General features: G+C 45.1%; 1 protein-coding gene across 4 annotated transcripts in view; it reads left to right on the top strand.

Annotated features, from left to right (window-relative positions):
* Positions 1-26,275, top strand: part of ATN1 (atrophin 1) — a 166,872-nt gene that overhangs the window by 87,411 nt on the left and 53,186 nt on the right. For all 4 annotated transcript variants that reach the window (XM_053692835.1, XM_053692834.1, XM_053692836.1 and 1 more), the window contains exons 4-6: positions 569-679; positions 3,520-5,186; positions 12,679-12,871. In XM_053692835.1, coding sequence (XP_053548810.1) covers positions 569-679; positions 3,520-5,186; positions 12,679-12,871 — 1,971 coding nt within the window. The remainder of the gene's footprint in view (positions 1-568; positions 680-3,519; positions 5,187-12,678; positions 12,872-26,275) is intronic.

The following is a 26,275-nucleotide window of genomic DNA, read 5'->3' as shown; positions in this document are numbered from 1 at the left end:
ACACAGGGCAATAGGGGACAAAATAGTAATCTCAGGAGGCAGCAAGTGTGTGTAGGAGGCAGAGCGGGAGAGACTGATGAGACACAGGGTAATAGGGGACAAAATAGTAATCTCAGGAGGCAGCGAGTGTGTGTAGGAGGCAGCGAGTGTGTGTAGGAGGCAGCGAGTGTGTGTAGGAGGCAGCGAGTGTGTGTAGGAGGCAGCGAGTGTGTGAAGGAGGCAGAGCGGGAGAGACTGATGAGACACAGGGCAATAGGGGACAAAATAGTCATCTCAGGAGGCAGCGAGTGTGTGTAGGAGGCAGCGAGTGTGTGTAGGAGGCAGCGAGTGTGTGTAGGAGGCAGCGAGTGTGTGTAGGAGGCAGCGAGTGTGTGTAGGAGGCAGCGAGTGTGTGTAGGAGGCAGCAAGTGTGTGTAGGAGGCAGCGAGTGTGTGTAGGAGGCAGACGCCATAGAGAGTGAGGAACTGGGATTGTTTTTGCTACAAATGAAAGCTGAAGCTACAGATAGATGATTGTAAAGCGCTCACAGTAGACTAATGCTTCATTGTTACTGTGTTGTCTGCTTCAGAAGGGTCGGCTGGACGATTCTGTTCCCAAGAACAGTAAAAGAGAGCGTGTGAAGGATTCCTCAGAGAGCGAGAGCGAAGCAGCAAAAACGCAGAAAAAAACAAAGATGGAGGTGAAGGAATCATTATTTTATAATTTAGTTTTATTCTTTCTTATAACCCATCCTATAACTCCTCCTATTGCACCATATAACCCTCCCTATAACTCCTCCTATTGCACCATATAACCCTCCCTATAACTCCTCCTATTGTACCGTATAACCCTCCCTATAACTCCTCCTATTGCACCGTATAACCCTCCCTATAACTCCTCCTATTGCACCATATAACCCTCCCTATAACTCCTCCTATTGCACCATATAACTGCTCCCTATAACTCCTCCTATTGCACCATATAACCCTCCCTATAACTCCTCCTATTGCACCGTATAACCCTCCCTATAACTCCTCCTTTTGCACCGTATAACCCTCCCTATAACTCCTCCTATTGTACCGTATAACCCTCCCTATAACTCCTCCTATTGTACCATATAACCCTCCCTATAACTCCTCCTATTGTACCATATAACCCTCCCTATAACTCCTCCTATTGCACCGTATAACCCTCCCTATAACTCCTCCTATTACACCATATAACCCTCCCTATAACTCCTCCTATTGTACCATATAACCCTCCCTATAACTCCTCCTATTGCACCGTATAACCCTCCCTATAACTCCTCCTATTACACCATATAACCCTCCCTATAACTCCTCCTATTGCACCATATAACCCTCCCTATAACTCCTCCTATTGTACCATATAACCCTCCCTATAACTCCTCCTATTGCACCATATAACCCTCCCTATAACTCCTCCTATTGCACCATATAACCCTCCCTATAACTCCTCTTATTGTGCCATATAACCCTCCCTATAACTCCTCCTACTGCACCATATAACCCTCCCTATAACTCCTCCTATTACACCATATAACCCTCCCTATAACTCCTCCTATTGCACCATATAACCCTCCCTATAACTCCTCCTATTGTACCATATAACCCTCCCTATAACTCCTCCTATTGCACCATATAACCCTCCCTATAACTCCTCCTATTGCACCATATAACCCTCCCTATAACTCCTCCTATTGTACCATATAACCCTCCCTATAACTCCTCCTATTGCACCATATAACCCTCCCTATAACTCCTCCTATTGCACCGTATAACCCTCCCTATAACTCCTCCTATTGCACCGTATAACCCTCCCTATAACTCCTCCTATTACACCATATAACCCTCCCTATAACTCCTCCTATTGCACCATATAACCCTCCCTATAACTCCTCCTATTGCACCGTATAACCCTCCCTATAACTCCTCCTATTACACCGTATAACCCTCCCTATAACTCCTCCTATTGTACCATATAACCCTCCCTATAACTCCTCCTATTGTACCATATAACCCTCCCTATAACTCCTCCTATTGCACCATATAACCCTCCCTATAACTCCTCCTATTGCACCATATAACCCTCCCTATAACTCTTCCTATTGCACCATATAACCCTCCCTATAACTCCTCCTATTGCACCATATAACCCCTATAACTCCTCCTATTGTACCATATAACCCTCCCTATAACCCCTCCTATTGCACCATATAACCCTCCCTATAACTCATCCTATTGCACCACATAACCCTCCCTATAACTCCTCCTACTGCACCATATAACCCTCCCTATAACTCCTCCTATTGTACCACATAACCCTCCCTATAACTCCTCCTACTGCACCATATAACCCTCCCTATAACTCCTCTTATTGCACCGTATAACCCTCCCTATAACTCATCCTATTGCACCACATAACCCTCCCTATAACTCATCCTACTGCACCATATAACCCTCCCTATAACTCCTCCTACTGCACCATATAACCCTCCCTATAACTCCTCTTATTGCACCGTATAACCCTCCCTATAACTCATCCTATTGCACCACATAACCCTCCCTATAACTCATCCTACTGCACCATATAACCCTCCCTATAACTCATCCTATTGCACCACATAACCCTCCCTATAACTCATCCTACTGCACCATATAACCCTCCCTATAACTCCTCCTACTGCACCATATAACCCTCCCTATAACTCATCCTATTGCACCATATAACCCTCCCTATAACTCCTCCTACTGCACCATATAACCCTCCCTATAACTCCTCTTATTGCACTGTATAACCCTCCCTATAACTCCTCTTATTGCACCGTATAACCCTCCTTATAACTCCTCTTATTGCACCGTATAACCCTCCTTATAACTCCTCTTATTGCACCGTATAACCCTCCTTATAACTCCTCTTATTGCACTGTATAACCCTCCCTGGAACTCCTCCTATTGCCCCATATAACCCTCCCTATTACTCCTCCTATTGCACCATATAACCCTCCCTATAATTCCTCCTATTGCACCATATAACCCTCCCTATAACTCCTCCTATTGTACCATATAACCCTCCCTATAACTCCTCCTATTGTACCATATAACCCTCCCTATAATTCCTCCTATTGCACCATATAACCCTCCCTATAACTCCTCCTATTTCTCCATATAACCCTCTCTCTGGAGCACAGCGCACCCTGGGCACGATATACAAAACCTTGCTGGCATGGAGACAAATGACACAAAATCTTATGGATTTATTTTAGACCTTCTATTGTAATGTAGTAGTCTCTGTTTCACAAAAAGATCACTATATAGCAACATAAAAAAATTTAGAAACACAAATTTTATCTTGAGAAATGCTTAAGGGTCTCGCTGTACTGCCGAGACTGCTTTAGATCATCTTACCTGAGGTCTGACGTTTTGAATATCAGGTCCTACATTCTCCCTATTCCTCATATAACCTTTCCCTTTAACGTCTCTGAAATGCTTTAAATGTCTTATTAAATTTCCTTTCTAGTCTCCTGAGGTTCCTCGGCCTCCTCCAGATGAGGAAAGCCTGGATGGTCAGAGTGGGAACGAGGATGGGGGGAGTGACCCGCGTGACATTGACCAGGACAACCGCAGCACATCTCCAAGCCTGCACAGTGGTGACAGTGAAAGTGACGCCTCCTCTGCTCCCTCCCCCAAATCTTTCCCATCCCTATACCGGAGCTCAACACCTCAACCTCCTTCTTCCCCAGTTGTGGAGACCTCCATCATAGCACCTCCGTCTCAGGCTCCACAGACAGCCCCCTCCAGTGAGTCCCAGACGTCTCGGCCCTACCAGGCTTCACACCTTCCACAGCTGTATCCTAGCAGTGGAGGGATAAACAAAAGTGGACCTGTCCAGACAGCGCCAGCCAAGCCTCCACCTACAACACCTATTGTGGGGCTTGGTTCTCCTCGATCCTTGGGCTCCCCAACTGCCTCTGCTCCAGCCTCTGCTAGCTCCTCTTCTACATATCCTCATGTGTCGCACAACCTGCCCCCTCCTCCTGCCCTTCGTCCACTCAATGCCTCCCCGGGTCTGCCCTCTCAGGTAGCGGAGAAGCCTGGAATGTCTCTGACTCCTGCAAATCTCAGATTTCCTCCATACCCAGGACAGTACCCACCTGGTTACTCCCATCAATATCCTCCACAAAGCAAGTATGGTCAGCCACAGCCTGGTTCCCATCCCTCTTGGGGGCAAAGTGGGCATAATTATGGGCGTAGTGGAGGGGGTCCTACATACCCACCGCCTGCACCTCAGAATGGACAAGTGGGTGGGGGACAAAATCCTGCGGGAAGCTTCTCATCCTCTCACCATAGCAACAACGGAGTTCAGTCCCCTCTCAATAACCTCCCACCTCATCCACTGCCTGCTGCAGGTGGGATTCAATCTCCAGTATCACAGAGCAGCATTCTGCACCCAAACGGAGTGACATCAGGAGGCAGAGGACAGTCTCCTATTCAACCTCCAAATAATGCTCACCACACACATGCCCTGCCCAGCAGAGGCCGCTCTCCAACCCCACAGTCTAACCTGCCTGTAGGGAGCACGTCACAGTCTGGTCATCACCCACCTCACATTCTCTCCGGTGGGCTTCTGTCTACAAACCAACCCCCTCAAAACAACACTCAGATAACTGCAGCAGTTGGAAGCAATACATCAAGACAATCACCTGCACCCACAAACAATGCCCATCTCATGCCACCTTCATCTTCTGCAAGTGGGAATTTGGGATACCACTCTCAGATGGATACCCAGAATTCACAATCAACGCACCCTGTGTATCAGCCACATTCAACCTCTAATGCATGTCACTACCCTGCTGGATCACAGAATTATACCAACTACCCATTTCAGGGGTGCAAAGGAGCCGCTCCTCCTACTTCACCCTATAAATCTGTACCCCCTCCTCCATATAAGTCAGGCCCTTTCCCCGTGTCTACCCCACCACCACATGTAAGTCAAGGGTTTAAAGAGACTCCAGCTCCCGCCACCCAACCTGGACCTCCACCTCCTGTTCCAACAACAGTGCAAATCAAACAAGAGCCACCAGAAGAATGTGAAGCAGACGGAGGAAGCCCTGTACCACCCACCAGCAGCCCCTCGCCTCCACCAAAAATAGTGGACACTCCGAGTCATGCCAGCCAGTCTGCCAGGTAAAATGGTTTTAAGTGGTAGAGAAGATGTAGGAATTGTACATAAAATAGTTCTGAGAGAACTGTAGGATATAAATTTATTGTCTACAAAAACAAAGTAAGATGGGGGGTTATGGGTCGTGTAGTATCTGGTGCAATCTGACAGGAGATGCACTGTAACTAGAGGCACTGTCGTGTAGTATCTGGTGCAGTCTGACAGGAGATGCACTGTAACTAGGGGCACTGTCGTGTAGTATCTGGTGCAATCTGACAGGAGATGCACTGTAACTAGGGGCACTGTCGTGTAGTATCTGGTACAGTCTGACAGGAGATGCACTGTAACTAGGGGCACTGTCGTGTAGTATCTGGTACAGTCTGACAGGAGATGCACTGTAACTAGGGGCACTGTCGTGTAGTATCTGGTACAGTCTGACAGGAGATGCACTGTAACTAGAGGCACTGTCGTGTAGTATCTGGTACAGTCTGACAGGAGATGCACTGTAACTAGGGGCACTGTCGTGTAGTATCTGGTACAGTCTGACAGGAGATGCACTGTCGTGTAGTATCTGGTACAGTCTGACAGGAGATGCACTGTAACTAGAGGCACTGTCGTGTAGTATCTGGTACAGTCTGACAGGAGATGCACTGTAACTAGGGGCACTGTCGTGTAGTATCTGGTACAGTCTGACAGGAGATGCACTGTAACTAGGGGCACTGTCGTGTAGTATCTGGTACAGTCTGACAGGAGATGCACTGTAACTAGAGGCACTGTCGTGTAGTATCTGGTACAGTCTGACAGGAGATGCACTGTAACTAGAGGCACTGTCGTGTAGTATCTGGTACAGTCTGACAGGAGATGCACTGTAACTAGGGGCACTGTCGTGTAGTATCTGGTGCAATCTGACAGGAGATGCACTGTAACTAGGGGCACTGTCGTGTAGTATCTGGTGCAGTCTGACAGGAGATGCACTGTAACTAGGGGCACTGTCGTGTAGTATCTGGTGCAATCTGACAGGAGATGCACTGTAACTAGGGGCACTGTCGTGTAGTATCTGGTGCAATCTGACAGGAGATGCACTGTAACTAGGGGCACTGTCGTGTAGTATCTGGTGCAATCTGACAGGAGATGCACTGTAACTAGGGGCACTGTCGTGTAGTATCTGGTGCAATCTGACAGGAGATGCACTGTAACTAGGGGCACTGTCGTGTAGTATCTGGTGCAATCTGACAGGAGATGCACTGTAACTAGGGGCACTGTCGTGTAGTATCTGGTGCAATCTGACAGGAGATGCACTGTAACTAGGGGCACTGTCGTGTAGTATCTGGTGCATCTGACAGGAGATGCACTGTAACTAGGGGCACTGTCGTGTAGTATCTGGTGCAGTCTGACAGGAGATGCACTGTAACTAGGGGCACTGTCGTGTAGTATCTGGTGCAGTCTGACAGGAGATGCACTGTAACTAGAGGCACTGTCGTGTAGTATCTGGTACAGTCTGACAGGAGATGCACTGTAACTAGAGGCACTGTCGTGTAGTATCTGGTGCAGTCTGACAGGAGATGCACTGTAACTAGGGGCACTGTCGTGTAGTATCTGGTGCAGTCTGACAGGAGATGCACTGTAACTAGGGGCACTGTCGTGTAGTATCTGGTGCAATCTGACAGGAGATGCACTGTAACTAGGGGCACTGTCGTGTAGTATCTGACAGGAGATGCACTGTAACTAGGGGCACTGTCGTGTAGTATCTGGTGCAATCTGACAGGAGATGCACTGTAACTAGGGGCACTGTCGTGTAGTATCTGGCGCAATCTGACAGGAGATGCACTGTAACTAGGGGCACTGTCGTGTAGTATCTGGTAGCAATCTGACAGGAGATGCACTGTAACTAGGGGCACTGTCGTGTAGTATCTGGTGCAATCTGACAGGAGATGCACTGTAACTAGGGGCACTGTCGTGTAGTATCTGGTACAGTCTGACAGGAGATGCACTGTAACTAGAGGCACTGTCGTGTAGTATCTGGTACAATCTGACAGGAGATGCACTGTAACTAGGGGCACTGTCGTGTAGTATCTGGTGCAGTCTGACAGGAGATGCACTGTAACTAGGGGCACTGTCGTGTAGTATCTGGTGCAGTCTGACAGGAGATGCACTGTAACTAGGGGCACTGTCGTGTAGTATCTGGTACAGTCTGACAGGAGATGCACTGTAACTAGGGGCACTGTCGTGTAGTATCTGGTGCAATCTGACAGGAGATGCACTGTAACTAGGGGCACTGTCGTGTAGTATCTGGTACAGTCTGACAGGAGATGCACTGTAACTAGGGGCACTGTCGTGTAGTATCTGGTACAGTCTGACAGGAGATGCACTGTAACTAGAGGCACTGTCGTGTAGTATCTGGTGCAGTCTGACAGGAGATGCACTGTAACTAGGGGCACTGTCGTGTAGTATCTGGTGCAGTCTGACAGGAGATGCACTGTAACTAGAGGCACTGTCGTGTAGTATCTGGTGCAATCTGACAGGAGATGCACTGTAACTAGGGGCACTGTCGTGTAGTATCTGGTGCAGTCTGACAGGAGATGCACTGTAACTAGGGGCACTGTCGTGTAGTATCTGGTGCAATCTGACAGGAGATGCACTGTAACTAGGGGCACTGTCGTGTAGTATCTGGTGCAATCTGACAGGAGATGCACTGTAACTAGGGGCACTGTCGTGTAGTATCTGGTGCAATCTGACAGGAGATGCACTGTAACTAGAGGCACTGTCGTGTAGTATCTGGTGCAATCTGACAGGAGATGCACTGTAACTAGGGGCACTGTCGTGTAGTATCTGGTGCAATCTGACAGGAGATGCACTGTAACTAGGGGGCACTGTTGTGTAGTATCTGGTGCAATCTGACAGGAGATGCACTGTAACTAGGGGCACTGTCGTGTAGTATCTGGTGCAGTCTGACAGGAGATGCACTGTAACTAGGGGCACTGTCGTGTAGTATCTGGTGCAATCTGACAGGAGATGCACTGTAACTAGAGGCACTGTCGTGTAGTATCTGGTGCAGTCTGACAGGAGATGCACTGTAACTAGAGGCACTGTCGTGTAGTATCTGGTGCAGTCTGACAGGAGATGCACTGTAACTAGGGGCAGTGTCGTGTAGTATCTGGTGCAATCTGACAGGAGATGCACTGTAACTAGAGGCACTGTCGTGTAGTATCTGGTGCAGTCTGACAGGAGATGCACTGTAACTAGAGGCACTGTCGTGTAGTATCTGGTGCAGTCTGACAGGAGATGCACTGTAACTAGGGGCACTGTCGTGTAGTATCTGGTGCAGTCTGACAGGAGATGCACTGTAACTAGGGGCACTGTCGTGTAGTATCTGGTGCAGTCTGACAGGAGATGCACTGTAACTAGGGGCACTGTCGTGTAGTATCTGGTACAGTCTGACAGGAGATGCACTGTAACTAGGGGCACTGTCGTGTAGTATCTGGTACAGTCTGACAGGAGATGCACTGTCGTGTAGTATCTGGTGCAGTCTGACAGGAGATGCACTGTAACTAGAGGCACTGTCGTGTAGTATCTGGTACAGTCTGACAGGTGATGCACTGTAACTAGAGGCACTGTCGTGTAGTATCTGGTACAGTCTGACAGGTGATGCACTGTAACTAGAGGCAGTGTCGTGTAGTATCTGGTGCAATCTGACAGGAGATGCACTGTAACTAGGGGCACTGTCGTGTAGTATCTGGTACAGTCTGACAGGAGATGCACTGTAACTAGGGGCACTGTCGTGTAGTATCTGGTGTAGTCTGACAGGAGATGCACTGTAACTAGAGGCACTGTCGTGTAGTATCTGGTACAGTCTGACAGGAGATGCACTGTAACTAGAGGCACTGTCGTGTAGTATCTGGTGCAGTCTGACAGGAGATGCACTGTAACTAGGGGCACAATCAGATATCATGGGCACAATTAGAGGAAATACAAGCACACACATAGTGACACATACTCGTGCACAAACACACACATAGTGACACATACTCGTGCACAAACACACACATAGTGACACAAACTCGTGCACAAACACACACATAGTGACACATACTCGTGCACAAACACACACATAGTGACACATACTCGTGCACAAACACACACATATATACTGACGCAAATGCGCAGTGACACGCACACCTGTGCAAACAAATTAAAATGTCCATGGAGACAAAACCCATCCGCCTGGGGCACGGATTCATCAGGGACTGCCAATCCCAGTATACACAATGAGAGCCAATCCCAGTATACACAATGAGAGCCAATGAGAGCCAATCCCAGTATACACAATGAGAGCCAATGAGAGCCAATCCCAGTATACACAATGAGAGCCAATCCCAGTATACACAATGAGAGCCAATGAGAGCCAATCCCAGTATACACAATGAGAGCCAATGAGAGCCAATCCCAGTATACACAATGAGAGCCAATCCCAGTATACACAATGAGAGCCAATCCCAGTATACACAATGAGAGCCAATGAGAGCCAATCCCAGTATACACAATGAGAGCCAATCCCAGTATACACAATGAGAGCCAATGAGAGCCAATCCCAGTATACACAATGAGAGCCAATCCCAGTATACACAATGAGAGCCAATCCCAGTATACACAATGAGAGCCAATCCCAGTATACACAATGAGAGCCAATCCCAGTATACACAATGAGAGCCAATCCCAGTATACACAATGAGAGCCAATCCCAGTATACACAATGAGAGCCAATGAGAGCCAATCCCAGTATACACAATGAGAGCCAATCCCAGTATACACAATGAGAGCCAATCCCAGTATACACAATGAGAGCCAATCCCAGTATACACAATGAGAGCCAATGAGAGCCAATCCCAGTATACACAATGAGAGCCAATGAGAGCCAATCCCAGTATACACAATGAGAGCCAATCCCAGTATACACAATGAGAGCCAATGAGAGCCAATCCCAGTATACACAATGAGAGCCAATGAGAGCCAATCCCAGTATACACAATGAGAGCCAATGAGAGCCAATCCCAGTATACACAATGAGAGCCAATCCCAGTATACACAATGAGAGCCAATCCCAGTATACACAATGAGAGCCAATCCCAGTATACACAATGAGAGCCAATCCCAGTATACACAATGAGAGCCAATGAGAGCCAATCCCAGTATACACAATGAGAGCCAATCCCAGTATACACAATGAGAGCCAATGAGAGCCAATCCCAGTATACACAATGAGAGCCAATGAGAGCCAATCCCAGTATACACAATGAGAGCCAATGAGAGCCAATCCCAGTATACACAATGAGAGCCAATGAGAGCCAATCCCAGTATACACAATGAGAGCCAATCCCAGTATACACAATGAGAGCCAATCCCAGTATACACAATGAGAGCCAATGAGAGCCAATCCCAGTATACACAATGAGAGCCAATCCCAGTATACACAATGAGAGCCAATCCCAGTATACACAATGAGAGCCAATGAGAGCCAATCCCAGTATACACAATGAGAGCCAATCCCAGTATACACAATGAGAGCCAATCCCAGTATACACAATGAGAGCCAATGAGAGCCAATCCCAGTATACACAATGAGAGCCAATCCCAGTATACACAATGAGAGCCAATGAGAGCCAATCCCAGTATACACAATGAGAGCCAATCCCAGTATACACAATGAGAGCCAATCCCAGTATACACAATGAGAGCCAATGAGAGCCAATCCCAGTATACACAATGAGAGCCAATGAGAGCCAATCCCAGTATACACAATGAGAGCCAATCCCAGTATACACAATGAGAGCCAATCCCAGTATACACAATGAGAGCCAATGAGAGCCAATCCCAGTATACACAATGAGAGCCAATCCCAGTATACACAATGAGAGCCAATCCCAGTATACACAATGAGAGCCAATGAGAGCCAATCCCAGTATACACAATGAGAGCCAATGAGAGCCAATCCCAGTATACACAATGAGAGCCAATGAGAGCCAATCCCAGTATACACAATGAGAGCCAATGAGAGCCAATCCCAGTATACACAATGAGAGCCAATGAGAGCCAATCCCAGTATACACAATGAGAGCCAATCCCAGTATACACAATGAGAGCCAATCCCAGTATACACAATGAGAGCCAATCCCAGTATACACAATGAGAGCCAATGAGAGCCAATCCCAGTATACACAATGAGAGCCAATGAGAGCCAATCCCAGTATACACAATGAGAGCCAATCCCAGTATACACAATGAGAGCCAATGAGAGCCAATCCCAGTATACACAATGAGAGCCAATCCCAGTATACACAATGAGAGCCAATCCCAGTATACACAATGAGAGCCAATGAGAGCCAATCCCAGTATACACAATGAGAGCCACACTTATTTCTCTGTAAAAAAAAGTCTGTACCAGGTTGAACCTGTTGGAGTTTTGTAGCAGATTTTCTTCTAATAATTGTATAGATGTAAATTTATTGGTGACAATCACTGGGCTTTTGCTGAGGATACCTACACTCAGAATGGGAATTTGGGGGTTGTGGAGAACGTTTCCCTTATCACAATATAAAACTTCTGACATTTAATGTCTGCTTTTTAGCACATGATGTGGAAGCAATAAAGAAATGTTATTACTTTTGATTAGAGGCTGGATTCCATTGTCTTTCAACGTGAACGCACACATACTGACGTGCACAAAGGCACACATACTGACGCGCACAAACGCACACGTACTGACGCGCACAAACGCACACGTACTGACGCGCACAAAGGCACACATACTGACGCGCACAAAGGCACACATACTGACGCGCACAAAGGCACACATACAGACGCGCACAAACGCACACGTACTGACGCGCACAAACGCACACGTACTGACTCGCACAAACGCACACGTACTGACTCGCACAAACGCACACGTACTGACGCGCACAAACGCACACATACTGACGCGCACAAACGCACACATACTGACGCGCACAAAGGCACACGTACTGACGCGCACAAAGGCACACATACAGACGCGCACAAAGGCACACATACTCACACATACTGACGCGCACAAAGGCACACATACTCACACATACTGACGCGCACAAAGGCACACGTACTGACGCGCACAAAGGCACACGTACTGACGCGCACAAAGGCACACGTACTGACGCGCACAAAGGCACACGTACTGACGCGCACAAAGGCACACGTACTGACGCGCACAAAGGCACACGTACTGACGCGCACAAAGGCACACGTACTGACGCGCACAAAGGCACAGATACAAATGCACACAATGACACTGACACACACATACACTGACACACACAATAACATACACTGACACACACTCGCATACACGCAGGCTCACACTTACAATGACACATACACTGACATACTCCATAGACTAATCCAGGGTAGCATGTTTTTTTTAGGAAGATTGTGAAAACAAGCAAGTTACTTTATATATTTAATCTTGACCTTATTGCTGTCTTCTAGGTTTAATAAGCATCTAGACCGGGGGTACAACTCTTGCTGTCGAACTGACCTGTATTTTGTGCCCCTGGAAGGCTCCAAACTTTCTAAAAAGCGCACTGAGCAGCTGGAGAGAGCTCGGAGAGAGAGTGAGCAGCGAGCACGGGAAGTGCGTGAGAGAGAGCGTGAGAGGGAGCGTGAGCTGGAGAGAAGCACGGTAAGGAAAGTGTTCCCTCTACCTTCACTCAGGGGATCAATCAAATCTGTTATTAGGACCTGACACGTGAAGACCTCACTGAGGTAACCAGAATTAGATGAGTTACGGGGGGGGGGGGCAATAGAATAAAACTCTAGGGACACCTGCTATCTATGTCAGGGCTCTGGCATGTAGCTATATCTGTGGGTACGTCAGGGCTCTGGCATGTAGATATATCTGTGGGTACGTCAGGGCTCTGGCATGTAGATATATCTGTGGTTACGTCAGGGCTCTGGCATGTAGATATATCTGTGGGTACGTCAGGGCTCTGGCATGTAGATATATCTGTGGGTACGTCAGGGCTCTGGCATGTAGATATATCTGTGGGTACGTCAGGGCTCTGGCATGTAGATATATCTATGGTTACGTCAGGGCTCTGGCATGTAGATATATCTGTGGGTACGTCAGAGCGCTGGCATGTAGATAGATCTGTGTGTACGTCAGGGCTCTGGCATGTAGATGTATCTGTGGGTACGTCAGGGCTCTAGCATGTAGATATATCTGTGGGTACGTACGTCAGGGTGCTGGCATGTAGATAGATCTGTGTGTACGTCAGGGCTCTGGCATGTAGATATATCTGTGGGTACGTACGTCAGGGTGCTGGCATGTAGATAGATCTGTGTGTACGTCAGGGCTCTGGCATGTAGATATATCTGTGGGTACGTCAGGGTGCTGGCATGTAGATAGATCTGTGGGTATGTCAGGGCTCTGGCATGTAGATAGATCATGTGGGTACGTCAGGGTGCTGGCATGTAGATAGATCTGTGGGTATGTCAGGGCTCTGGCATGTAGATAGATCATGTGGGTACGTCAGGGCTCTGGCATGTAGATAGATCTGTGTGTACGTCAGAGCGCTGGCATGTAGATAGATCATGTGGGTACGTCAGGGCTCTGGCATGTAGATAGATCTGTGTGTACGTCAGAGCGCTGGCATGTAGATAGATCATGTGGGTATGTCAGGGCTCTGGCATGTAGATAGATCTGTGGGTACGTCAGGGCTCTGGCATGTAGATAGATCATGTGGGTACGTCAGGGCTCTAGCATGTAGATAGATCTGTGGGTACGTCAGGGCTCTGGCATGTAGATAGATCTGTGTGTACGTCAGCGCTGGCATGTAGATAGATCATGTGGGTACGTCAGGGCTCTGGCATGTAGATAGATCATGTGAGTACGTCAGGATGGTGTGATATGGATACACTATTTGGCTAAAAGTATGTGGACACTCCTATCAATTAATGAGTTCAGATGTTTTAGCTACACCTATTGCTAAAATTTGCACACAATTTAGCACATAGCCATGAAATCTCCATAGACAAACAATGTCAGTACAATGGGCTGTACTGAAGAGCTCAGTGACTTTAAATGTAGGATGCCACCTTTTGCCAGTTTGTGAAATTTCTGTTTTACAAGATCTGCCACAGTCAATTGTAATTGCTCCAAGAATGAAGCTGGAAGCAACATCAGCACAAGAATTGGGCGTCGGGAACTTCATGAAGTGGTTGCAATGCCAAATGTCTGCTGAAGTGGTGGAAAACCGCCACTATACTCTGGAGCAGTGAAAACATGTTCTCTGAAGTGATAATCACTATCTGGCAATCTGATGGAAGAATCTGGGTGTGGCTTATGCCAAGAGAACACTACCTACCGAAATGCATAGTGCCTACTTTAAAGTTTGGTGGAGGAGTGATAATGGTCTGGGGCTGTTTTTCATGGGTTGGTGTGGAGGAACTTGAGTGACCTGTAAAGTGCCCCAACCTTAAACTCATTGAAATTTTTTTTTTTTGGCTGAATGAGCACAAAGTCCCAATAACACACTCCAAAATCTTGATGAAATCCCTCCCGGAAGAGTGGTGGCTGTTAAAGTTGCAAAGGGGGAGCCAACTCCATATAAATGCCCATGGTTTTGGAATTGGATGTCCAACAAGCTCATTTAGGTGTGATGGTCAGGTGTCCATGTACTTGTGGCCATACAGTGTATATATGTGATATGTCAGAGCTCTGGCATGTAGATATTGTATCTATGGGTACAACAGGATCTGGCATGTAGACATTGGGGCATATTTATCAAGCTCCGAATGGAGCTTGATGCCCCGTGTTTCTGGCGAGCCTGCAGGCTCGCCAGAAACAGCAGTTATGAAGCAGCAGTCACAAAGACATCGCCACAATTCAACCCAATCGAGTACGAGCGGGTTGATTGACACCCCCCTGCTGGCGGCCGATTGGCCACGAGTCTGCAGGGGGCGGCGTTGCACCAGCAGCTCTTGTAAGCTGCTGGTGCAATGCTGAATATGGCGAGCGTATTGCTCGCCGTATTCAGCGATGTCTGTCGGACCTGATCCACACGACAGACATTGATAACTAGAGGCCATTGTGTCTATGGATACAACAGGATCTGGCATGCAGACATTGTGTCTATAGATACAACAGGATCTGACATGCAGACATTGTGTCTATAGATACAACAGGATCTGACATGCAGACATTGTGTCTATAGATACAACAGGATCTGACATGCAGACATTGTGTCTATAGATACAACAGGATCTGGCATGCAGACATTGTGTCTATAGATACAACAGGATCTGGCATGCAGACATTGTGTCTATAGATACAACAGGATCTGGCATGCAGACATTGTGTCTATAGATACAACAGGATCTGACATGCAGACATTGTGTCTATAGATACAACAGGATCTGACATGCAGACATTGTGTCTATAGATACAACAGGATCTGACATGCAGACATTGTGTCTATAGATACAACAGGATCTGACATGCAGACATTGTGTCTATAGATACAACAGGATCTGACATGCAGACATTGTGTCTATAGATACAACAGGATCTGACATGCAGACATTGTGTCTATAGATACAACAGGATCTGACATGCAGACATTGTGTCTATAGATACAACAGGATCTGGCATGCAGACATTGTGTCTATAGATACAACAGGATCTGGCATGCAGACATTGTGTCTATAGATACAACAGGATCTGGCATGCAGACATTGTGTCTATAGATACAACAGGATCTGGCATGCAGACATTGTGTCTATAGATACAACAGGATCTGGCATGCAGACATTGTGTCTATAGATACAACAGGATCTGACATGCAGACATTGTGTCTATAGATACAACAGGATCTGACATGCAGACATTGTGTCTATAGATACAACAGGATCTGGCATGCAGACATTGTGTCTATAGATACAACAGGATCTGACATGCAGACATTGTGTCTATAGATACAACAGGATCTGGCATGCAGACATTGTGTCTATAGATACAACAGGATCTGGCATGCAGACATTGTGTCTATAGATACAACAGGATCTGGCATGCAGACATTGTGTCTATAGATACAACAGGATCTGACATGCAGACATTGTGTCTATAGATACAACAGGATCTGACATGCAGACATTGTGTCTATAGATACAACAGGATCTGACATGCAGACATTGTGTCTATAGATACAACAGGATCTGACATGCAGACATTGTGTCTATAGATACAACAGGATCTGACATGCAGACATTGTGTCTATAGATACAACAGGATCTGACATGCAGACATTGTGTCTATAGATACAACAGGATCTGGCATGCAGACATTGTGTCTATAGATACAACAGGATCTGGCATGCAGACATTGTGTCTATAGATACAACAGGATCTGGCATGCAGACATTGTGTCTATAGATACAACAGGATCTGACATGCAGACATTGTGTCTATAGATACAACAGGATCTGACATGCAGACATTGTGTCTATAGATACAACAGGATCTGACATGCAGACATTGTGTCTATAGATACAACAGGATCTGACATGCAGACATTGTGTCTATAGATACAACAGGATCTGACATGCAGACATTGTGTCTATAGATACAACAGGATCTGACATATACAATTCTGGCAAGGTCATCATGAGGTGGAGTTTAGTAGTAAAACAGAGGGGAAATACTACATGGCCATTAGTGAGGAGCCCCAAGGGCAGACATGGAAGAGAAAATCACAGAGGCCCTGTTATTCAAAGGTTCTCCAGCTAGGAGAGAAATTGCAGTTCAGACGTCACAGAGGCTGAACTCGCTTAATCTTCAGAAGAAAAAGGGCAGAACTCTCCAGCACAGCGAGATCTCTCTCATTTCTGTATATGAAGCAGAGACGACCCCAGTGCAATACTGAGTGATATGAGACTTTTGTTACACTCTGTGCTTTTTTTTATCACTTTACACTTTAAATTGGGTCCTTTTAGATTTAGCTCTAGCAGTTATTTTACAAAATCTGATTTTGTTTTGAAAGTTTCTGTGTTTCTTTAACAAATTGGGATCATACTATGCATATTTCTGTCTATCTTTTACAAATTAGAATGCACTTTGTATTTTCTCTATTGTAAACTGACAGTTTCAGAAAGTGGGAGGGAGAGGGCACTTCCCTGGGCTTAACAGGGGAGTTCCCAGGGTATGTCTAAAGCTCTCGCACAAGTCTTGTGAAATTTTCTAAGCATTTTAAACAAGCTGGTCTCACTGATTTCTCTCACCAGCTGTATTCAGGTGAAGTTTGCTCAACATTCACAATACGCTTATTTTAACAAAAAGAAAAATAATAAATACTAAAATATAGACATAAGCAAGTTAAATTATAGTGAAAACATTTAATTTTAATTTGGAATTGATGCAAACGGAGCCTTTATATCAACCCCAGGGGATCTCCAGTTACCTTCTCTTCTCTCCTATGTGAAATGTTGTATCCCAGAGAGCTTCATTACTTTCTATGGAAGGCATCTCTCATCTCTCTGGGATTTCCAGGTTCTTCCCCTTTTCTTAGAAAATTCAGTGAGTTCTGCCCCTGTGAAGTCTGCTCTGTAATATTTCTCCAAGCTAAAGAGTGTTTGATTATCTGGCCCAGAAAATAATGACACTCTCTGGGAAACTGAAGCTGACCGTTTTTCAGTTTTAATTTAAATAAGAAATGTAAAGTACAATCTAATTGGTAAAAGATACACATAAATATACAAAGTATGAGACCAATTTGTTAAAGTTACACAGAAACTGCGAAAGCATAATTAGAATTAGTATAATTCACAATCTTAAATACACTGCTGTATACAAAATAAAATACAAAATAGAAAGTGCAAAGTTTAAATGCAATAAAATTTAATCTAAAGTGTAAAGTGATATAAAATGCAAAGCACAAAGTGTAAATGCAGCAGAACTTTCATGTCATGCAGAGCTATACTGCACTGGACTTGTCTCTCCTTCACATACAGAAAGAAGAAGGTAAAGCAAAATCTGCCTGTTAAGAATTTCACTAGGGATCTTGCAGTGCTGGAGAATCATTTTAGAATATCTCACCCGAGCAGAGAGGTTTTGAATATCAGGGCTACAGTGAGAACAGGAGACCGGATAAACAGCAAGGGCACAAACCACATTCAAGCTGTTATGATCTGCTTATTCTATTTTCATTATTTTATTTGTTTAACAAAACTTTTCCTTTTCTTTTACTGAACTCTTCTCTGAAACTGCAGATATATTACTCCTGTATTTTCCAGCAATTCACTTATAACCTAATAACCTACGTATCTGCATTTTTCTAACAACTTGCTTCTAACCTAATAAGTTACACAAACAGATACCTTTGTTTTGGCTTTTTCTCATAGATTGTTTTCTAAATGTCTTAAAATCAAGGCCTCTTTGTCTAGTATTATTTTTCCGACCCAATTAGTATCTGGCCAAATTCCAAGAAAGCATATCTTACTAATTCTAACATAGAGAACCTGTTTTTTTAGCAACCACTAATCACGTGAGATTTATTGGCCAATCATTATCAGCCAATTAGCTCTCTGCTTTGTAAGTTACTGTAATAGTATAACAATGCATGTATATGAAAATGTGTTAGTCTTGCGTTGCTGTGTTTTGTGCTGGGACACTGTTGCAACAGTGTAATAAAGATTACCTCTCCTGAGGTGAGCCCTTGTTTGATAAATATCTGGTCTGGACCTCTTTATTACTGCACCTGAGACGAGCTCACTCACAACAAGCACATTCTTAAAAGTCAGAATACCAATGAGCTTAAAATACGCCAGAGGAAATGCCCTGGGCGACTAAAAGCCAGATTACAAGTAAAGCAGTATTTAACGCTCTTGCTCGTGCGCTAACTTCACTAGAAGTTAGCTTTTTTTTGCGTGTCTGGTATTGCTCGTATTACAAGTTGAAAGTAAAAAAGTTTTAGTGTGTGCGCTAACACGATGTACGCAAAAAGCCAAACTTAGAATATTGCAAACGCATTGTCATATTCCCACATAGAAGCCACTGGAGCAAAAAAAGGGGGGGGGACCTAACACCCTACTCACGCGCAAACCCGATTGTATATTCTTAAGTGCGCTAACCCTACATGAAAATATTAATTTCTTTCTAAGGTGGTGATAGTCCACGAAATTCCTTAATTGTGGGAATTCACTTCCTGGCCACCAGTAGGAGACAGACACCCTACAACAGGGGTGCCCACATTTTTTTTGTGTTGGGATCTACTTTTGAAATGACCTGCTCAACGAGATCTACCCACTAAAATTGGGCCGGCTCCTATGCTTACAGTCCTGCTTTTTCAAATAAAGATATCAAGAGAATTAAGAAAAAATGATAATAGGAGTAAATTAGAAAAAATAAAATGTGTGTTTCATATCCCTTTACGGTTGCATGATTTAGCAACACATGGATGTGCTAAAGCATAAAGATACAACAGATTAATCCTGACGACAAAAATAGCACTGACTTTAATTCAGGTTAACAGGAGCAACCCCTTGTGCCATGTTACAAAACGCTGCATTCAAATTATTGTGCCGCGGGCTTGGCCTGATATGACCTAGTGAGGCTTACACAAATAAATTTCAATAGTGCGCCATGCAGACAATTTCTTACCGGGTCAACATGTTCATTTGCCAGACGTCAATCAGGCTTGTTCCTTTAGCATAGCACAATAGCCTCCACCTTTACTTTTTCTGTCTATTGATGTTTACCCTCCTAACTATACTATACCGCCATATCCATTGGCAGAGTACTCACTCAACCATGCTTTTGATAGGCCAATGGTGGTGGTGTTCAAAAATAATCTACATTGATTGGTTGAAATTGATGTCCCTCAAGATCCAATCCTGTAGCACTTTTCATGTCCGACCATTAGACTGTTTAATGAGCTGCCCCTTCACATACTGCGGTAGATAAAGTGGTATCCCTAGCAACCATACTCTACTCCCGCCACATTGTTGAGATTGCGTAACTTGACCACATAATTTTGATCACATCAACTGTTATCTACCAGCAGCGCCTTCGGGATCTACTGGTAGATCACGATCTACCTATTGGACACCCCTGCCCTACAACATAGATTTAAATTTCCCTCCCACTTCCCTCTCTCTCCCACTAGTTCTTTGCCTAATCAAGCATTACAGCAGAGATATTAATCCCAGAATTTCCCTCAATGGATAGTTCCTTGAAAGAGAGGGTTTTAGAAGAGTACTGGCTTTGCAAGATACATCTTCTTGTTGGAGTTGTGTCACTGGGATAATTCTTTAGCCTCCTCCTGTTTTGTCCATTAAGAGTTCTCCCTCACAATATCCTTTACTGTTAGTTACAGCACAGGATGAGTGACATACTGTCTCCTAGGATCTCCATAGAGGTGAGAACAGTGGAAGGGACAGTAGTTGGGTAAGTGCCCATGTATGTCTCTCAGCCCTCATACTATCAATGGCTACACTTGTTTGTAGCCTGGTTTATCGGTACAGCACCAATAGCTACTCTTGTTAGGTAGTTCTGTGACTGTTCTAGCAGTTTAGCACACAGTGTTCCAGCATCTCAAATGTGGCTAATAGATTATGCTGCAGCCTTCTTAGTTTATATTTAGGACTATAATCTGCACAGGAGCCAGGAAGAAGAGAGACAGAGCGCAGGACATTGACCTGTGGATTGGGCTATGATTTTTCGGGCCTCTTTCCTAGATAGAAGTATACAGGATCAGTGCAAGGAGGATGCACCACTACTGTGACGTATTAACAGCGGCCGGCAGTTTAGCGCTGCTATTGGATTGCTATACGATGAATGCTGGGTGCAGGAGGCTGCAATGGGGTAGGAATTTTCTATACCTATGCCACTCGGTTTCTTAGTCGATCCTCACTTTGCACAAGGTGAGTAGGACTTTTTCTTTCATTATTCTGAGCTGGGCTCAGGGGGTTTTCCTCAGTGAGAGCAGATATACAGGACAATAGTTACGGGGTTCCAGTACTTATTTACTCTCCCTTAGCACATAGAGGGCCCTGTAGTTTCATCTATACACTACTCTACATCTTTTATGCTATCTTCATAGTAGATGCTCATTTTTATTTTTTTTTCAGAGCGCCCTATGTCTGGGTGTGCCCTATGTCTGCTATATTATACTTAGGTGAGTAGATATTATAGTATTTCCATACTGTGTATCAGTGTTGCTATTGCCATACAATATTAGTGAGTGTATACTACAGTTTTTGTTATACTTGTACGATATGTTGTGCAATAACACATTTATATGTGCGTATATATTGCAGTATTTATTTATGTTTTTGTATTGGGCTTGTAGTTTTGCCCTGCATTATTATGCATTTGGGCAGATGCGTCTTTTCCATATTTGCTCTAGCGTAATGCTGCTATTTCTTGTTGTTCAATATTATACGGTACTTGGAGTGGATTCTACCATATTTTCTTTTTTGTGTATGATGTTATTTATTGCTTTGCTGTGCAATACTGGTAGGTGGCTTCTACAGTATTTCATATCGTGGCCCTACTGTCGTTATTGCTGTGCAATAGTTTTCTCTTGTAAGGTGTATCCAGTCCACGGATTCATCCATTACTTGTGGGATATTCTCCTTCCCAACAGGAAGCTGCAAGAGGATCACCCACAGCAGAGCTGTCTATATAGCTCCTCCCCTAACTGCCACATCGCAGTCATTCTCTTGCAGCTCTCGACAAGGGAAGCAGCTAGAGAGATGTGGTGCATTAATGTAGTTTATCTTCAATCAAAAGTTTGTTATTTTCAAATGGTACCGGAGTTGTACTATTTTGGCTTCAGGCAGAAAGTTGAAGAAGAGTCTGCCTGTGGTCTTTGATGATCTTAGCAGGTTGTAACTAAGATCCATTGCTGTTCTCACACATAACTGAAGAGATGGGTAACTTCAGCTGTGGGAATAGCGTGCAGGGTCTCCTGCTATGAGGTATGTGCAGTTTTAAATTTTTCTAGAGAGATGATAGGCTAGAAAATGCTGACAATACCGGATTTATTTAAGGTTAGCCTGATTACAGTGATTTAATAACGACTGGTATCATGCTTGCTGTAAAGGGTAATATTTTTATTATTTACTCACATACATTACTGAATAGATATAACGTTTGCTTGAGGTGTATAAACGTTTATTTCATATTGGTGATAAAACTTTATTCTGGGGCCCAGTTTTTCCACATGGCTGACTAGATTTTGCCTAGGGATAGTTTTTTAAGGCCCTCTCACTGTGAGTACAGGTTGGGAGGGGCCTATTTTCCATTAGTTTTTGCAGCTTGAGACATCCAGCTTCCCTGAAGGAGTCCCCTGAACATATAGGACCTCTCTAAGGTGTTTTTGTGCTTTCCAAAGTTGTTGTATGGGCAGGTAGGGCAACAGTAGAGCTGTGGCAGTTTGTTGTGACTGTTTAAAAACGTTTATATATCGTTTTTTGATCCGGTTTTGAAACTAAGGGGTTAATCATCCATTTGCAAGTGGGTGCAATGCTCTTTCAGCCTATTATACACACTGTAAAAATTTCGTAAGATTTACTGCTTTTTTCACTGTTTTAGCAGTTTCTGTGATTGTTTTTTTCTCTTAAAGGCACAGTACCGTTTTTATTTTTTGCTTGTTCACAGTTATTAAAGTGTTTTCTAAGCTTGCTGGTCTCATTGCTAGTCTGTTTAAACATGTCTGACATAGAGGAAACTCATTGTTCATTATGTTTAGAAGCCATTGTGGAACCCCCTCTTAGAATGTGTACCAAATGCACTGATTTTACTATAGATTACAAAGACCATATTCTGGCTTTAAAAAATGTATCACCAGAAGAAATTGACAAGGAGGAAGTTATGCCGTCTAACTCTCCCCACGTGTCAGATCCTATAAATCCCGCTCAGGGGACGCCAAGTACATCTAGCGCGCCCATTGCGTATACTTTGCAAGACATGGCGGCAGTTATGAATCATACCCTTACAGAGGTATTATCTAAACTGCCAGGTTTGCAAGGAAAGCGAGACAGCTCTGGGACTAGAATAAATACAGAGCTCTCTGACGCTTTAGTAGCTATCTCTGATAAACCCTCACAATATAATGAAGCTGAAGCAGGGGAGCTTCAATCTGTGGGTGATTTTTCTGATTCAGGGAAGATACTTCAATCTGATTCTGATATGTCTACATTTAAATTTAAGCTTGAACACCTCCGCGTATTGCTCAGGGAGGTTTTAGCAACTCTGGACGACTGTGACACTATTGTAGTCCCAGAGACATTATGTAGATTGGATTAATACTATGCAGTACCTAATTACACTGATGTTTTTCCAATCCCTAAAAGGTTTTCTGAAATTATTACTAAGGAATGGGATAGACCAGGTGTACCGTTCTCTCCCCCCTCCTGTTTTTAAAAAGATGTTTCCTATAGACGCTGCTACACGGGACTTATGGCAGACGGTCCCTAAGGTGGAGGGAGCAGTTTCTACTCTAGCTAAGCGTACCACTATCCCTGTCGAGGACAGTTGTGCTTTTCTAGATCCAATGGATAAAAAATTAGAGGGTTACCTTAAGAAAATTTTTATTCAACAAGGTTTTATTCTCCAGCCTCTTGCATGCATTGCCCCAGTCACTGCTGCCGCAGCTTTCTGTTTGAGTGCCTAGAGGAGGCTCTACAGGTTGAAACCCCGTTGGAAGATATTATTGACGAGCTTAGGGCCCTTAAGCTAGCCAATTCATTTGTTTCTGACGCCGTTGTTAATTTAACCAAGCTAACGGCTAAAAATTCAGGTTTTGCTATTCAGGCGCGTAGGGCGCTATGGCTTAAATCCTGGTCAGCTGACGTGACTTCAAAGTCTAAACTTCTCAACATTCCCTTCAAAGGACAGATCCTATTCGGGCCTGGACTGAAGGAGATCATTTCTGACATCACTGGAGGAAAAGGTCACGCCCTTCCTCAAGACAGGTCCAACAAATTAAGGACCAAACAGTCTAGTTTTCGGCCCTTTCGAAACTTCAAAAGTGGCGCAGCTTCAACTTCCTCTAACACAAAACAAGAGGGAACTTTTGCCCAGTCTAAGCCGGTCTGGAGACCTAACCAGGCTTGGAACAAGGGGAAACAGGCCAAGAAGCCTGCTGCTGCCTCTAAGACAGCATGAAGGAGCAGCCCCCAATCCGGAAACGGATCTAGTAGGGGGCAGACTCTCTCTCTCTCTTCGCCCAGGCTTGGGCAAGAGATGTCCAGGATCCCTGGGCATTGGAAATTGTGTCCAAGGGTTATCTTCTGGAATTCAAAACCTCTCCCCCAAAAGGGAGATTTCCTCTCTCACTTTTATCTGCAAACCAGTAAAGAGAGAAGCATTCTTACATTGTGTTCAAGACCTCCTAGTTATGGGAGTGATCCACCCAGTTCCGCAGGAGGAACAGGGACAGGGCTTTTATTCAAATCTGTTTGTTGTTCCCAAGAAAGAGGGAGCATTCAGACCAATCTTAGATCTCAAGATCTTAAACAAATTTCTCAGAGTCCTATCCTTCAAGATGGAGACTATTCGAACCATCCTTCCTATGATCCAGGAGGGTCAATACAGGCACTACCAGTTTGTGGCTCTTCCCTTCGGGTTGGCCACGGCACCAAGAATCTTTGCAAAGGTTCTAGGGTCCCTTCTAGCGGTCCTAAGGCCGCGGGCTATAGCAGTAGCCCCTTACTCAGACGACATTCTGATACAGGCGTCGACTTTTCAAGTTGCCAGGTCTCACACAGACATTGTTCTGGCATTTCTGAGGTCGCATGGGTGGAAAGTGAATGAAGAAAAAAGTTCTCTATCCCCTCTCACAAGAGTTTCCATCCTAGGATTCTGTAGAAATTAAGATTTACCTGACAGAGGCGAGGTTGTCAAAACTTCTAAATTCCTGCCGTGTTCTTTATTCTACTTCTCGCCCTTCAGTGGCTCAGTGTATGGAAGTAATCGGCTTAATGGTAGCGGCAATGGACATAGTGCCGTTTGCCCGCCTACATCTCAGACCGCTGCAACTCTGCATGCTCAGTCAGTGAAATGGGGATTACACAGATTTGTCCCCTCTACTAAATCTGGATCAAGAGACCAGGGATTCTCTTCTCTGGTGGTTATCTCGGGTCCATCTGTCCAAGGGTATGACCTTCCGCAGGCCAGATTGGACAATAGTAACGACAGATGCCAGCCTTCTGGGCTGGGGTGCAGTCTGGAACTCCCTGAAGGCTCAGGGCTTGTGGACTCAGGAGGAGACACTCCTTCCGATAAACATTCTGGAACTAAGAGCGATATTCAATGCTCTTCAGGCTTGGCCTCAGCTAGCTAGCAATTTCACGACTGTAGCTTACATCAACCTTCAAGGGGGAACAAGGAGTTCCCTAGCAATGGTGGAGGTTTCAAAAATAATTCTATGGGCAGAGGTTCACTCTTGCTATCTATCAGCTATCCATATCCCAGGAGTAGAGAACTGGGAGGCGGATTTTCTAAGTCGACAGACTTTTCATCCGGGGGAGTGGGAACTCCATCCGGAGGTGTTTGCACAGTTGATTCAACTTTGGGGCAAACCAGAACTGGATCTCATGGCGTCTCGTCAGAACGCCAAGCTTCCTTGTTATGGTTTCAGGTCCAGGGATCCCAAGGCAGCGCTGATAGATGCTCTAGCAGCGCTTGGTCTTTCAACCTGGTTTATGTGTTTCCACCGTTTCCTCTGCTCCCTCGTCTGATTGCCAAGATCAAGCAGGAGAGAGCTTTGGTGACTTTGATAGCTCCTGCGTGGCCACGCAGATCTGGTGGACATGTCATTCTTTCCACCTTGGACTCTGCCGCTGAGGCAGGACCTTCTACTTCAAGGTCCCTTCAAACATCCAAATCTAATTTCTCCAACATTGGTGTGTCCGGTCCACGGCGTCATCCATAACTTGTGGGAATATTCTCTTCCCCAACAGGAAATGGCAAAGAGCACAGCAAAAGCTGTCCATATAGTCCCTCCTAGGCTCCGCCCACCCTAGTCATTCTCTTTGCCGCTGAACAAGCAGCATCTCCACGGAGATGGTGAAGAGTATGTGGTGTT

This window comes from Bombina bombina, chromosome 9 (genome assembly GCF_027579735.1).
Source record: "Bombina bombina isolate aBomBom1 chromosome 9, aBomBom1.pri, whole genome shotgun sequence".
Taxonomy (NCBI): domain Eukaryota; kingdom Metazoa; phylum Chordata; class Amphibia; order Anura; family Bombinatoridae; genus Bombina; species Bombina bombina.
The sequence above is the reverse complement of the archived record's forward strand: the minus strand, read 5'-3'. Positions and strand labels throughout refer to the sequence as shown.